General features: G+C 38.0%; 1 protein-coding gene across 2 annotated transcripts in view; it reads left to right on the top strand.

The window, feature by feature from the left end:
* enox2 (ecto-NOX disulfide-thiol exchanger 2) overlaps window positions 1-14,706 on the top strand; it is a 151,773-nt gene that overhangs the window by 19,329 nt on the left and 117,738 nt on the right. Inside the window, exon 3 of one of the 2 annotated variants that reach the window (XM_068325394.1) lies at window positions 13,723-13,812. The exons of the other annotated variant lie outside the window; for it this stretch is intronic. Within the exon in view, the coding sequence (XP_068181495.1) occupies window positions 13,779-13,812 (34 nt within the window). The 5' untranslated portion in view covers window positions 13,723-13,778. The remainder of the gene's footprint in view (window positions 1-13,722; window positions 13,813-14,706) is intronic. 2 annotated transcript variants of the gene reach the window in all.

Genomic DNA, 14,706 nt, shown 5'->3' on the forward strand with positions numbered 1-14,706 from the left:
CCTAAATATTCCCCATATGAGCTTTATGTATCAATACAGATGCACCAGTCAGTTTGCCTGGACATTAAATTGTCTTTACCTGCCAACTCCCAAATACTAAGTCCATGTAATTTTAGAGAACTCCCAAAAAATGAGTGGATGTACAGTTATACACCGTGTTGCTGCTTCATACTCTTTTCTGCTTGCTGACCACGGTATTGGATCAGTCCAAATACCTCTAACAGTGATTACGATGCAGTTATTACAAAGGAGTCTCTCCTCCTCTCGCATACTGTCCACAAATTTCCCTGAAGGCAATAAGACATCTGACAGAAATTCTTCTATGTGTTGTATATGTGAAAGAGCAACTCTTGAAATGTCTCTCAAAACCAGAGATTTTATACAAGAACACTCAAAAGAAATTGCTGACAAGTGCCTCCCTGCATGTTCAAACTGTAACAGTTTTGTAATGCACAATGAAAGGAACATCTTGACAATTTACAAAATACATGTATATGGTTTTCCACAGTGAGTTTGTTAAGATAAATACTCCTGTTGTGTCTGGGCAGTGAATTTGACACAAAATCAGAAAACTAAGTTTGGCTTTGCATAAATATCAGTACCAGGGAGAAAGAGTCGGGGTCGTCTGCCCAAAGATTAACTATCTCCTGACTGTGGCTTTAAGCTCATTAATTACCGTATACTTTGTTGCATTTGGTTCATAAAGCAGTGTTTAATACCAAATATAATCAGAAGAAACCAAGGAAAAACACAATGGTCCCTTTTCAAGTTGCTTTTACACACTTCAGTTTAAGCACTGCTCAGATGTTGCTAACGGGAGTGTGTCAGTGTTGAGAATCAATCAGAAGCATTGCGATTGATTTTCTTTGCGTTGTTGCCACAAGTCAGTCAGAGCCGGAGGAAATTTGCATGACATTGAATCAGTTCTCTAAGTTTGCAGTTCTGTATTGTTTCTGTTATATGTCACTTAAGTAAAAGGTTCCCCATATTATAGAGTATTAGCCTTTCCATAAGTCATATGGTAGTTATTGTTATTAATAATTATTATATGATATGGTTTGGTCTAGAGACAGTGTCACTGAGGAACAAGGAGCAGGAGGTAGCAGAGATGAAGATGCTGAGGTTCTCTTTGGGAGTGACCAGGATCGATAGGATCAGGAATGAGTACATCAGAGGGACAGCACATGTTAGAGGTTTTGGAGATAAAGTCAGAGAGGCCAGACTAAGATGGTTGGACATGTCCAGAGGAGAGATAGTGAATATATTGGTAGAAGGATGCTGAGTTTTGAATTGCCAGGCAGGAGGCCTAGAGGAGGACCAAAGAGGAGGTTTATGGATGTAGTGAGAGAGGACATGAAGGTAGTTGGTGTGAGACAAGAGGATGTAGAAGACAGGGTTAGATGGAGGCAACTGATTCGCTGTGGTGACCCGTGAAGGGAAAAGCCGAAAGGAAAAGAAGAAGATATGATATGGTTTGGTGATTTTCATCAAATACCCCCATAACCAAATGATAGAAAGTTGTTAAAGTTGAGTGTAGTAATGCTGCGCCAAAAAGTCATGTCTTTACTTCTAGAAATGTTTGAGGAACTGTATCATTCTGAAGCAGCTGTGAATGTTTTGTACAGCAACAAAATCTACAATCTCAATTATAATATCCCAGCCACACCTGACAGCTGTGTAATTTTGGTGAGTCTAAAATGTGTTAATATATCGAGTTGCATATATATTTGTTCCGCACCAAGAGAAAAATACATCACAAGTCACTATGATTGTATGAACTGTGATAACTAGTAAAATATGTAATTTCTGCGTGATTAACGGTCTTTTCTGTTATTGGATGTGTTAAAAACATTTACTCATTAGTTTACTTGGTGACATGTTCATTACTGTGTGAAACAGTCTAAAATGAAATATTGGTGACATCAAACTGCACAAGCAGGCCACTAATGGGAGAATGTCAGCTGTGGTAGGAGCAAAATATAGACCTCTTTGGGGGCTTTGAGTTTAAATAACTCATTGCCTGTTTTAATTACTGTGTGGTTTACTACAAAACTGTGGGGTTATTACTTTATAAAATTTGTCAGTTTGCGTTGCAGATATGACACAAAGCACGCTTTACTTCAAGCCCATACATACTCACAAGCAATAAGGATGCTTCTTGCTGTATGTGGATTCTGATTGATCATGTGAAGCTGCTTTGTGCAGCACAAATCCAAATGGGATGCTTCTTTGCCATGCTTTGCAGCACATACGTTACAGCAGTGTTACTTTACTAGTGTATTATCTGGCTATATCAAGGTGAATAGCACAATATATTCAGATTTTTTATTTGAAAAATAAACAAAAAATCACACTGATCAAGAAAACGCACTGGTTTTGGAAACTTTAAAAATACAACATGCAATAACCTTTTTCCTACATCATCAAAATTCATTTCTCATACTCTTTCCACATGTGAAAGTGTTTAAAGTATGATTAGTCAGTTGGAGTATTGCCACTGACTGGGCGATACTACCTACTGCAAATTAATTTGTTGTAATTTTAACATGGTAGCACAATCCAGGCTATGTTAAAAAGAGCAAAGTACTGTAACCTAAAATGACAGACAAAGACATTGTTCACATTTCACTCCTCTGGGAAGGCATAAAAGGGAATACTGTAGATATTTATATATTTTTTTATTTTACATGGGTGCATCACACACAGCATCCCCTTTGTGGGCTGTTCTGGTGTCAACTGGCTATGAATTGACAGTCTGACAGGTTCTAATCTACCACTTCAATGTTCTGTGCCCTGCCTGACAAGGTGGCTTTGTGATTGTTTGTCCACACACACTCGGTGGAATACTTGTTTCAAATTTAGTTTTTACTTTTTGATCCTTTAATTATAATTTTTCATGCAAAAGTAGTTTCTATTGCATGAATTGCTGTGGTTCCTTCTTATTACTATATCTTTGCATTATAGTAAACTGCAGGTTTTTGGGTTGTGAAAGGTTGGATAAATAAAACTTTGACTTTAAATTAGTTCACTGAACAATGAAGTGATTTATTATTTGAGGGATATCATTATGATTACAGTGACAAAAGATACAACAAACAACAGATTATAAAGTAAATAATTTCAATTATTACATTTGCTCGTGCTTATTAAAACTGTATGATCCTTATTGAAGCAAATTCGCCCATTTATAGTTCAAAGTGATTTCTACAGTGTTCTCATTTTCAGCCAGGCTTTTAATATTAACATACCATTTATTTAGCTTGAAATGCTTTCGATTTATTTTTATTTGTCGTTTGCAGCACTTCATTGGGAAAATGAGGGGGAAAACCTTTTCTTTTTTTCATGGTCCTCCCAACATAACTTTTTCTTCCTGCTTTGCCTCTTTCCAACATTGTCTTTCTTCCTCTCTCCTGTCATCTCTTCCCCTCATCTTCAGTCATTTCCCATCAACATGTTACCGGCAGCGCTTAAGTCTAATAGGACGGGGAACATTTTCTCTGACACCTGCAGCAAACGTGAAGACTGCTGGGCTGCAGGGAAAACAGTGGGAGGTTTATCTTTGATGGCAGGCCTTGCCTCCATCACCATGCCAATAGAGACACCAGCACAGAGCTTGGTGTATCGCAGGCAGATAAGACCCCCAGACAATGAAACATTGCAGCTAGACCCAGAGTTGCTACAATAGAGGAAGGCAAACTAGATATGTTTATAATAACCCATGACAGTTCGCTGTAGTTAAATATTCTTACAAACTCTTAGCCTGTTACTTTTTGGTATCACAAGCACAAACTGTGAAATCCAAATGAATCTACTGTTAACAAGCAATAACCAGTGTACAGGACATGCATTGCATGTGAATAAAAGTATAAAAAATGACTGAGCTTGGAATGTGTTTTCAGGAACCAAGGTCAAAAAGACTGATCACATGATCACTACCTTAATTATTATGTATCGACTTTTTAATATTTGCCATTCTGTGTAATTATATAAATTACATAATCATACTGGTGTTGCACTCTGACAAATGGCCACATTATCCTGTACAGGTTACATGGCTATAAATCATGCATCGTAATGAAACCTTTTTTTTCTTTCCTTGATTTTCACTTTGGGTTAAATGACCTCACGGAAGAACATAACATGTCACTAGACTGTATTTTAACAGTGACTGCTCTGTGGAGCTCTGGAGAGATTCTTCACAGTCTGAACAACATTAAGCAAATCTTGTGTAGAAATCTCCACTCTACTTCCATCCAGTTTTGGCAATATCAATGACCAAATCAGGACTTTGGTTATTTGTTACTTTGCTTCAAACTAAGAGTCCAAATTTATTTTAGTTTTTTGTGATTTTCGAATCTTTTCAATCATCTTCAAGCACAGTTAAATGAAGAAAAAAACAACAGGGAAATGTTCAAATATGTTTTCTATTACCTGACTTTGTTTTCCGCATTTACAAAGACCTTACATTATCCACTGCATTCCTAGATCATTTTGCAGAATCAGTCTACAGCTTCTACTTTGCTGCTCTCTCTTGGGATTTGGTCATCTTTGTTTGGCAAAGCGTGTCCAGCAAACTTGAATCAAAGAGCCACAGGGCCAACCAGTCTGTCAACGTGAAGATTTATCTTCACAGCCTTGGGTATGAACAGGAGTAATGCAGGATGGGGTCAGGTCTACTGTCTGCCCATGCTTTTCATTATCAAACATTGTCTGTTTTGTTCTGCATTTCATAGTTTTATACACCATCATTTAATATAAATAAATGTATATAGCTATTAGATTTTTCTTATCATCTTGTATTGTTTTCTGCATTGGATTGAACTCACTTAAGTAGTATAAGCAACTACTATGACCCGAGTTGGTAACCAGTTACTGGTAGTTATTGTATTTCACAATGACTTTGCACAAAATATACCTTTGTTACTTTATGAGTCTCTAAGCATGAAAAGAGCAAACCATTTAGCCAGATGTTGTGAAGGTAGATCATTTGGCAAGGGGTCATCTCTGTGAACAAAATAATTTACTAAAATGAAAAGTAGGAAATGGAGTCATTCAGATGATTCTCTTTTTCTTCTTTCAGTATTGTTATTTATTGTGTGTATCGGTAAAGTGTTGGTGCTTGTCTGGCAAGAAATTAACTTTGTCATAGTGGCCCCAGACAATAGCAGGCGGGAATTGCTGAGCCTAGTGTTGCACTCTGGGAACAGTAAAGTCATTACGCTCCAGCAGACCACTTAATAGCTTTGGCTAATGCAGAGTTTGGAAATCCATCAGTCATTTAGGCCAGGCAAAGATGAGTGGTCTTCTGAGTGCCAGTATACTGAGTATGTGAGGAAACAGTTCGAAGTATAATGAAGATGCTCTTTTTATGAGATTATTTCATATACGTACAACTTATTGCTTTATCAAAATTCACGATAACGGGCAATAATTTGGTCTGGCATGACAAGCACATTAGGAATGACATTAGGTTGCTTAATTCTGTGTAATGTGCCGTTTAGGGGTGCCACTCCTGATTAATTTTGGTTATGATAGTCCAAAACCAATTTATCTGTATCTAACAGGTTCAATTTTAAGAAAAAAGAAACACAACATAATATACAAGAAGTACTTTTCTTTTACCTACCACTGGACAATACGTGCATAATTTCTTACGGCATACTTCATTTACTAACTAGAGCAATAAACAGTATCACACAATGTATATTTGACTTTGTTTTATAGAGGAAATGTTCTCATACAGAGCTTTTTGTTTTTTTCCTTTTTTGACTGATTGACTCAGACACTCATTTTTGAATGTGTGTGCTTCTCTGTTCGTGCACCTTCAATGTCTTTGGAGGATAGTGATCCTTGTCCATGGGTTGAACTTCTCACTCCAAAAACTGGTTTTAATATCATTAGCATGTTGTCTTGTGGCGCGGAAAGTGTTTAAAAAGAAGTATAGAAATTCTTACAAATCATATGATGTGAGTCAGCACTGTTTCTGAAAACTTTAAAAATATAGATACAAGATTACAAAAACCTCTGCAGCCAGCTCTTTATATCTGCTTGACGCTTGTAGCTTGAGGTTAACCTAGCCTAACCCATGAATGTCAGACCTGTTGAATTGCGTTGTAAATAATGTATCATCATCTGAGAAGTGAGAAAAATAAGTAGGGGAAAAAAACAAAACAAAAATGACTGGCATCGTTTTTTCTCAACCATCCAAAAGTGTTGTAGGTGTTGAAGTGTAATATACTTGGTTAGAGTAGACTTTCAAAAAAAGCTTTTTAATGTGACAAATCACCAAAAGATGTCATTAAACTTTCCATATAAACCAATTCTGGACAATACTTACAGAGACCTAACATTTCACTATGAGGCATCACTCATTCTCAACAGGGGTGAATAATACTGTGAATGTATTTGAACAGGCAGGAGTTTTTGGTACAGACTGTGACCCTTATATGGTTGACCATATGCCTTTATCTAGACACAGACATATTGAGATGCATACAGTACCAGTAGTAGCTACAACAGTAACAACACAATAATTACATATAATGTTACTATGAGTGACAATGAGAATCATAAGCTAAACCATGGCACTGTATACAATGAGAACTTATTAAATGAGATGGCATATGACTATGCTAAGATACCAAGTTAGTAAAATAAACAGTTTGTTTTATTAACGTTAAGTTGATATTAGCTTAGGGAAAATATAGAAGATGAATATTATTATTACTTATTATTTATGTTGCTGATCTGTCACTAAAGTTAGCATGCAAAAAGGATTAAGATTATTGTCAAGGTAAAAACTGAGATTGATCTGTGCAGTATACTCAAAGTGGATGTCCTTCGAACTTATTTAAATGTTGTAACAAGATGTGATGATCAGTGAACAACAGAGACGACAAGTCCAGATAAAAGTTTCTCTCCTGATGCAGTCAGAAGGTCAAGTTTGACCGTTGCTGTCTCTGTGCTTTGAAGCTCTGTCCGCTTCCTATAGTTTGACCCAATATTAATTGTTAACTGCCAGGTTCAAATGTTTAAATCCTCACTACATATACCTTTTAAATAGTGCATGGTAAATATACACACTGCACAAATGGTCTCTCTGAATGGGTCTCAAATTATGCATTACTGAATGAGAATATTTTTGTTGAAGCAATTTTAACCACATACTGTATGATTAAAAAAAGTTCAAACTCTGTGGTGTGTAATTTCCTCTGTCTAGTCTTCTCTGATAGGAGAGCAGGTGGTCGGGTCCATTATATCAAACTGTAAGGATTGCTTGTCAGTCTAATAAGCTCCCAGTGAGCCTCAATGTCAGTATACTGATTTGACCGGTTAGGATTGCAGAAACTTTGCTACCAATGAAGAACTGCACATTAAGTATCTTTTTTCAGTGGTGGTAAGTAATAATGTCAGGAAATAAATCTGAGACTTGGTATGTGCTGCGTCCCACCATAAATTCTATGTAATGTATTTTGCTTCAAGCTACCTCCTGGTTTCATGGAGAGAGAAATAACTACAGCTGAGTAAATGATGAAGACATAGCAACAGTTTGGATGGGGTTCCTGAGGAATCTGAAGAAAGTCATAATTCCACATATAAATATGTGGAATTATTGTTTACAAGGTCAGATGTGTTTTAATAGGCCATTTTTCAATGTTCATTTGATGTTTCTTTGACAATGATCATCTAATGATATAATTCTATCAACACTGCCATAAAACAATTCAAAAGAAACTGTTGGTGAAAAGAAAATTGAGAGTAAATGGGTGGCATTTCAAATGTGATCTGCTTTTCATTCAGTCAGGCAAAATGAGAAATTTGTAGACATTTGGGTTTTTCACTGCATTCTGACATTTTCTAGACTAAATGAAAACTGTATAATCATAAAACACAAACATCAGTTTAATGGCACTGTTGTCAAAACAAGATGCCGGATTTGTTCTAAAGTCTAATTCTAGAGAAGTTTTAGTCTTGGTTTAATTGTTAGTAAGGAGCTCATACCTCTTATCAGAGGTATCTTTATGTTGAGACAAAGTAATTAGAGTGTTAAGAGAAGAGAAGCCTGCAATGAGGAGAACAGACTAATCTTTTTTTCAATCAAAAGCTCTGGTCATGGTTTAGAGAAAAAAAAATAGACTGGCTGAATGAGGATTTCTTGCTATGTAAAAGCAGAGCATATTAAAAGACACTACTTCAACATTACCACAAATGACAGCTAGATTTTTGGTCTCTCTAACTGTGGATTCTTACATCATAAAATACATACACTAATGTGCCGCTCAACAAAGGACTTTTTCACGTGATTCCATCTCTTTTTTTGTTTTGTAGAGCATAATACATGAACACCTATTTAATTGTCTAGCACAGGCAGAAATGGTTAAAGTAAGACTAGACAGTCCACTCCTCATCTAAATGAATGTTTTAGATACCAAAACCCTTTTAAACAATATCATAAAAGTACCAGCTTGTCAAAGGAATTCATCAGAATATTATGCCATGATAAACTTTTAATAATATGATGTGGCAGTGGCAGTTTTTATATCCCTGTCTTATTCTTACCCTGTATTCACATACATTAAGCCGCTACTCTATGCAATGAATTAAGTGCAAGTGACAGGGGAAGCTGAGCCCGACCCACCCTTTTCACTTGCAAAATAGCTTTTTTAAACCTCTATTAACCAAGAGTTGATTGTCTCAATACCTATAGTATTCCTTTCCTGGAATAGCTTACTACATGTACTCCATGTAGCTTACTGCATGTCTGTCTTTGAACTAGGACTGTGTCATGCTATTTTAAAATATATTATTGAGATGTTGACATTTTGAGATGCAATTATTCTGCTGTTTTTGTGGGATAGAGTGAAATACATCAGTCTAAAAAGGTTTTTTTTAAAGCTTTTAAACCCTTCTGACACTCAACTGATCCAGAGTGAGACATGTTTTCTACAAATGGAGATTTGCAGCAGTAGTGGACCTTTTCACAAGGTTGGGTGACTGTAGCTTATGTGGAAAGAGCATTGTCCACTTATCAGAGGGTCAGTAGTTCAAGCCCCAGTTTCCCCATTCTACATACTGATTTATCGCTGAGCAACATACTTAACCCCAACATGCTCCCTGGGCTCTGCAAGGGCTGCCCACTGCTCCTCAGCAATGGGTCACCAGAGGAGTTTCTCCTTCAGGGATCAATAAAATAATAACATAAATAAATAAGTGGCTGACCTTCCGAATTTCTTCAAAAAGTAAGGTCAAGAATCTTTCAGGAGTCCATAGTAACCTCTATCCACTGTGGTGGGGATATACAGTATATCCATGTGGAGTCTTCTGTGTAGATGGTGTGCTTATGGTTTTCCAATCCTTCATATCCTTTCACAGATCTCTCATTCTACTGAAAACCAATATACTGTATAGAGATGAATCATTGCATTAGCCATTCAGGTCATGGTATAACGTAGATCTCTGTATTATTTAAAGTCAACTGGACATGTAGGAAAAACCTGTTTCGCCTCTCATCCAAGAGGACTCTCTCTTCATTATAGCATGGGAGTAGATTAGGAATAGTTTTAACAAAGTAGCAGATTGTGCATTTTACCCTACCCATTGCTGTGCAATTTGTTTAGAGTTTTCTACACAAATGTAGAAACCTTCAAGCCTGTTGTGTTTGATATGAGCATTTAATCACAGAGATAAGCACACTGGCTGAGGAACAGATACAGGAAAGAAAAGGGCCACCAGAGCTGCTTGTGAAGCACCAGTCAGTTGCTGTGGGGTGTGAATGATAAAGACAACATAGCAAATTTTAACAAAAGGATATATGGTTTGTCACTTCCTTACTGTGGAGACAAGAGATGAATTGACTGTGCAATCATGAGATATCTCCTTTGTCTGAGACTGTTGGGCCAGTTACCTGTGATGTTCCTCTGGAATTTTCAGGACATTTAATGATACAGTATATGCTAGGACCATTGGTCTTGCCTGTTGCATTCATCAACATGGTGAATGACCAATGTAAACCATTTGAATATACATACTTTAATAGCGCTAAGTCGCATTTTCTTCATGATAAATATTTGGGAGAGGAAATGTGCATTAGGCGCCTAATATAATATTGAGTTTAAATGACGGTTTCCCATTTATTCCCTTGATAAATGTAAAGAGCTATTAATAACAATGGTGCATACAATGCCTCTGAGTGTTTTTACTGAAATATTAACCCAAACATATCCTTACATACTTTCCACACTAGAACCTTCCTTATATTTTCATCTTCATTCCAAGTACATATAATGCCAGTTACATTTCTACAGTGTAATGCATACTAAACGTCCGTGGGTTTTTTTGTTTGTTTGTTTTTGTGGTACTCTGATGCTTGCATCTTCAGATACTGATTGCAAAAGCCACTGTGAACCCATTCCAGACTAGCAATAAAGTCTTCTTTAAGTCTCCTCCCAGCTTCTCAGTTTCATTCATAATCATTAATGTGTGCATTTCCTCAGGTTAGAAGTTATTTCCTCACTATAAGATGAGCTCTTCAGAGCCGAGTGCGTGGAAATGAAAAATCTTCATAATAACAGACATTATTGGGAATGTGGGTGCCTCAACAGGGATAAATGCCATTTATTGGCATGCCCATGAAGGACTTAAAAAATGGACACTTGTATTATTTATTTTCCAAAATTAAATAACAGTCATTATTCTTCTTCAATTTAAGCTAATGTTACTCTGATGGTGAATAAGCACCATGATTTCTGTCCTCACAGACTGATTGTTTTTGTTATTGACCTTGGTTTTCATTTGTGCTTGCCATTACTGTGGTTAACAGAACCATTTTTAATCCAAAAACATAAAACTATAAGGGGACATACTCATCAGTACTCTACAACCAGTGCAGCATGACTCATGAAGTTTACATTTTGGGCTTAATAAACTGTACACATATATTAAATAATATAAATAGTTCTGCTTTTTGATGGGGGGGGGGGTCCGACAAAATTTGGTATAGACATGATTTATAATGTGAGTGCAAAAGTTGGTCACTTTCTCTGTTTTTTGAGTTAATTTTGGAAAAACATAGAGTTTAGCATCATCAAACTTTACAAGCATATTGACATATTTTCATATTGTCAATTGATACTTAAAACTGGAGTTGCGCGTTTTCCATGGCATTGCATCATCCCGGGTAACTCTGAATGATGGTCATTTTGTCTGGTACTCATCTGGCAATTGTAAAAACTTACTTAGCAACTTTTATACATCAATTAGAAGAAGATGTTCACTTTATTTATACCCTTGCGGAAATTGCTATTTTTCACTCATAGTACATTTTGGAAACATATATACATGTGTGTAAAGGCCCCTGAAACAAACACACACAAGGGGCCTGTAAGCATGCAAAGTATATACAATGGGAGGCAGAGTAACGGGCAGCTCCTTCGTGGTGCGCCCCAATTGAGCAGCTAGGGGGGTGGTGCCTTGCTCAAAATGTTTATGTAGGTTCTCAGTTATTAAGGTCATGGTTATTCAAAGCTGTTTAAATTAATAGGTGAGGCTTGACTGGCTGGTGCCTCACTGCAGGTCTCTTCTCAGTATTTCATTGGTAAATGTGAAAATTTATCGATTTTGAGTAAAAATAACCTAAAATTGATGACGTTAAACGGAAAATAACTTTATAATACACATCACTGGATAAATAAAACCATTTCATTTATTTCTTTCATTTTTCATTTTTTTCTTTCATGATGGCAGGTGAGGCTTGCCTGGGAAATCCACAGAGAGGGGATATGTCATCTTCAGATGTATCCAGAGGTCAGAAATTCCACTGGCCTTCATTGTAAAATTAGTTTTCTGTCCACAAGCCTACAAACGCATAGCATAGAGCTGGAACCAAAAGTATTCATGCCCCTTTTTTTTATGTGTATTGTTTATTGTTTATCAGCTGCGTACACCAACCAAATCGCTCAAGAAGACTTTTATTGCACCATTCCATGTCATAAACCCTATGTTTGAACTCATGTTACTACAGCTGTTGCAATAGCACAAAAGAAAATTGACTCTGGTGCACTCAAGAGTTATTTTGATAAGCCTCAGACGTTTTTGAATCATGTTCTATGAAGTGGTGAAACAATAGTATTACATTTCAGTCCTGTGGATTAGTCATATTTCTGGAAGAGTCGAAATGAAGCTTGTGGTGAAAAGAACACCCCACCAACAGTCGAGCATGGTGGTGACTCATTGATGCCCTGGGATTGCTTTGCTTCCTTGGGCACTGAAAGCCTGCAGTGTGTGGAGGGTAAGATAGTTTCCATCAAGCGTCTGGAAACCCTAGAAGAAAATATCTTGCCATCTGCGAGGAAGCTGAAGCTTGGGTATCATTAGACATTCCAAAAAGACAGTAATCCGAGCATGCTAGCTGCAGTCTTTTTTGTGTGTTTTTAAGAAAAAAGTGTTTCCAGTGAACTAGTAATACTCTCATATTGTCAAGAGAACATGTTTGTTTAAATGAGTGCATGTACAGTACATGTACCAAACTGATGTTGAGGTCTTGATTTTCAAACCTTAATGCCTACTGCAAACTTCTCATCTGTTGCGCAGGTTTTAAAAGACAGTTTCCACTGACGTTTTTGATGTGCATAAATGCCTAGGAAAAAAGTGAAAAGACCATGTTACTTTATGTGCAAAGATCTTTCTGTGATCAGAAAGATCTTTGTACCCTATATTATATAGGGTACAATATCTGTCACAATGGACCTGCATGAGTCATTGACAGAAGTCCTATCTGCCTGGTATTCAGTGAAAGTAATAGAACAACTGGTACTTCTGTTGATGCTATGACAAGTATGATGACAATGTGATTTTACTTTATTTTACAAATATTAAATTGTTAATAGTGTAAGCCATCAAATGTTTCACGTTTAAAATCATAGTATGTTTGTAATATTACATCAATGTACGTATAACTTAATTAATACCACAATTGCCATCAATCAATTAGTCAACTAATTTCTAAGCCATATTTATTGATTAATTAACGTCAGCAATTTTGTGGTTGCGTTGTGTAGATTCAGTTACAAGACAAATGCATAAACATTAATTTTAAAAATCTTGATGATGGAATACAACAAGTCAAGTTCCGGACTACAGATCAAATATCCTGCCTGTGTGTTCTTTTATTGGGAATTCAGAGGCAGCTACCAGCTGAGAGGAGAAAGGTTTGGGGATCACTGTGACCTTCTCAGTGGCCTGAGAGTGTTGGCATGGCATGACTGATGCAGATTATCATAGCTGGAGAAAGCCAATTACTCTGGTTATCATGGCCCCCTCAGGGTGGAATGAAATGCATTACAGGATACTCTGAATCCTTCTGGCAGTGTTGTGTGTTTCCTCTATGCTGATCCCCCCAGTTTGAGTGCTAATAGTGCAGTCAATGGGACCCTCCCGTGCCTCAGAGCCCTCTTTGGCTCTGATGAGCTTCTGCTTCACAAAGCAGGGAGGTCGTGCCTCTTGGAGTAGCGGATAAATTACATTCTCCTCTGTTTGTCTTTTCTCTCTATTTAAGACAAAGCTCTTTTATCATGGTTTTTCTTAACCGCTTTCAGTCAACGTCCTTGAAGGACTAAGAGGGGAAAAAGTCATGTTTCAGAGTTGTACAGTAAGAGACTCTTTGGTTGCATTTTTATGAGTAGAGCAAATATCATCAATCATCGTCAATTTTGCTTTCCAAAACAGATTAACTGCGAGACTGGAGACCTTAAGATCATCGTTGAGGGAAGTGGATCTTTAGGATGTACAAAGACCTCAGATCAAACAGAGTCACAGGTAAGAGTGTGTTCCAATCCTGGGCTTGCACTAGGAGGTAGTAGGACTAAGCCACTGTGGCTCAGTGTAAAAGAATTGAGTAAGCCACATTCTGTGTCCAAGACAGCGGCTTGCTATAATAGCAAGTAAAACTTACAAGTAAACATTGACTAATACCAGGAATCAAATTTATTAAAATCAAAATGTCTATCCATCCATCTTCCTCCGCTTATCCAGGGTCAGCAGCTTAAGCAGGGAAGCCCAGACTTCCCTCTCCCTAGCCACTTTGTCCATCTCCTCCAGGAGAATCCCAAGGCGTTCCCAGGCCAGCCGGGAGACATAATCTCTTCAGCGTGTCCTGGGTCGTCACCGGGGCCTCCTCCCGGTAGGATGTGCCTGGAACACCTCACCAGGGAGGTGTCCAGGAGGCATCCTAACCAGATGCCCGAGCCACCTCATCTGAATCCTCTCGATGCAGAGGAGCAGCGGCATGACTCTGAGTCCCTCCCAGATGACCGAACTTCTCACCCTATCTCTAAGGGAGAGCCGGACACCCTGTGGAGGAAACTCATTTCGGCCGCTTGTATTCTCCCCACCGAGTCACAACGTCCCGAGTTGAGGTCAGCAGCACCCCATCCCCACTATACAGTGTTGATGCTGCACTGCTTCCCCCTCCTGAGACGTCTGACCATGGACCAGAATCTCCTCGAAGCCGTCTGGAAGTCGTCCTCCAAGGCCTCACTGAACTCCTCCCACGCCCGAGTTTTTGCCTCAGCAACCACCAAAGCTGCTTTCCGCTTGGCCAGCCGGTACCTATCAACTGCCTCAGGAGTCCCACAGGCCAAAAAGGCCCGATAGGACTCGTTCTTCAGCTTGACGGCATCCCTTACCGCCAATGTCCACCAGCAGGTTCTG

This window comes from Antennarius striatus, chromosome 10 (assembly GCF_040054535.1).
Source record: "Antennarius striatus isolate MH-2024 chromosome 10, ASM4005453v1, whole genome shotgun sequence".
In the NCBI taxonomy this organism is placed as follows: Eukaryota; Metazoa; Chordata; class Actinopteri; order Lophiiformes; family Antennariidae; genus Antennarius; species Antennarius striatus.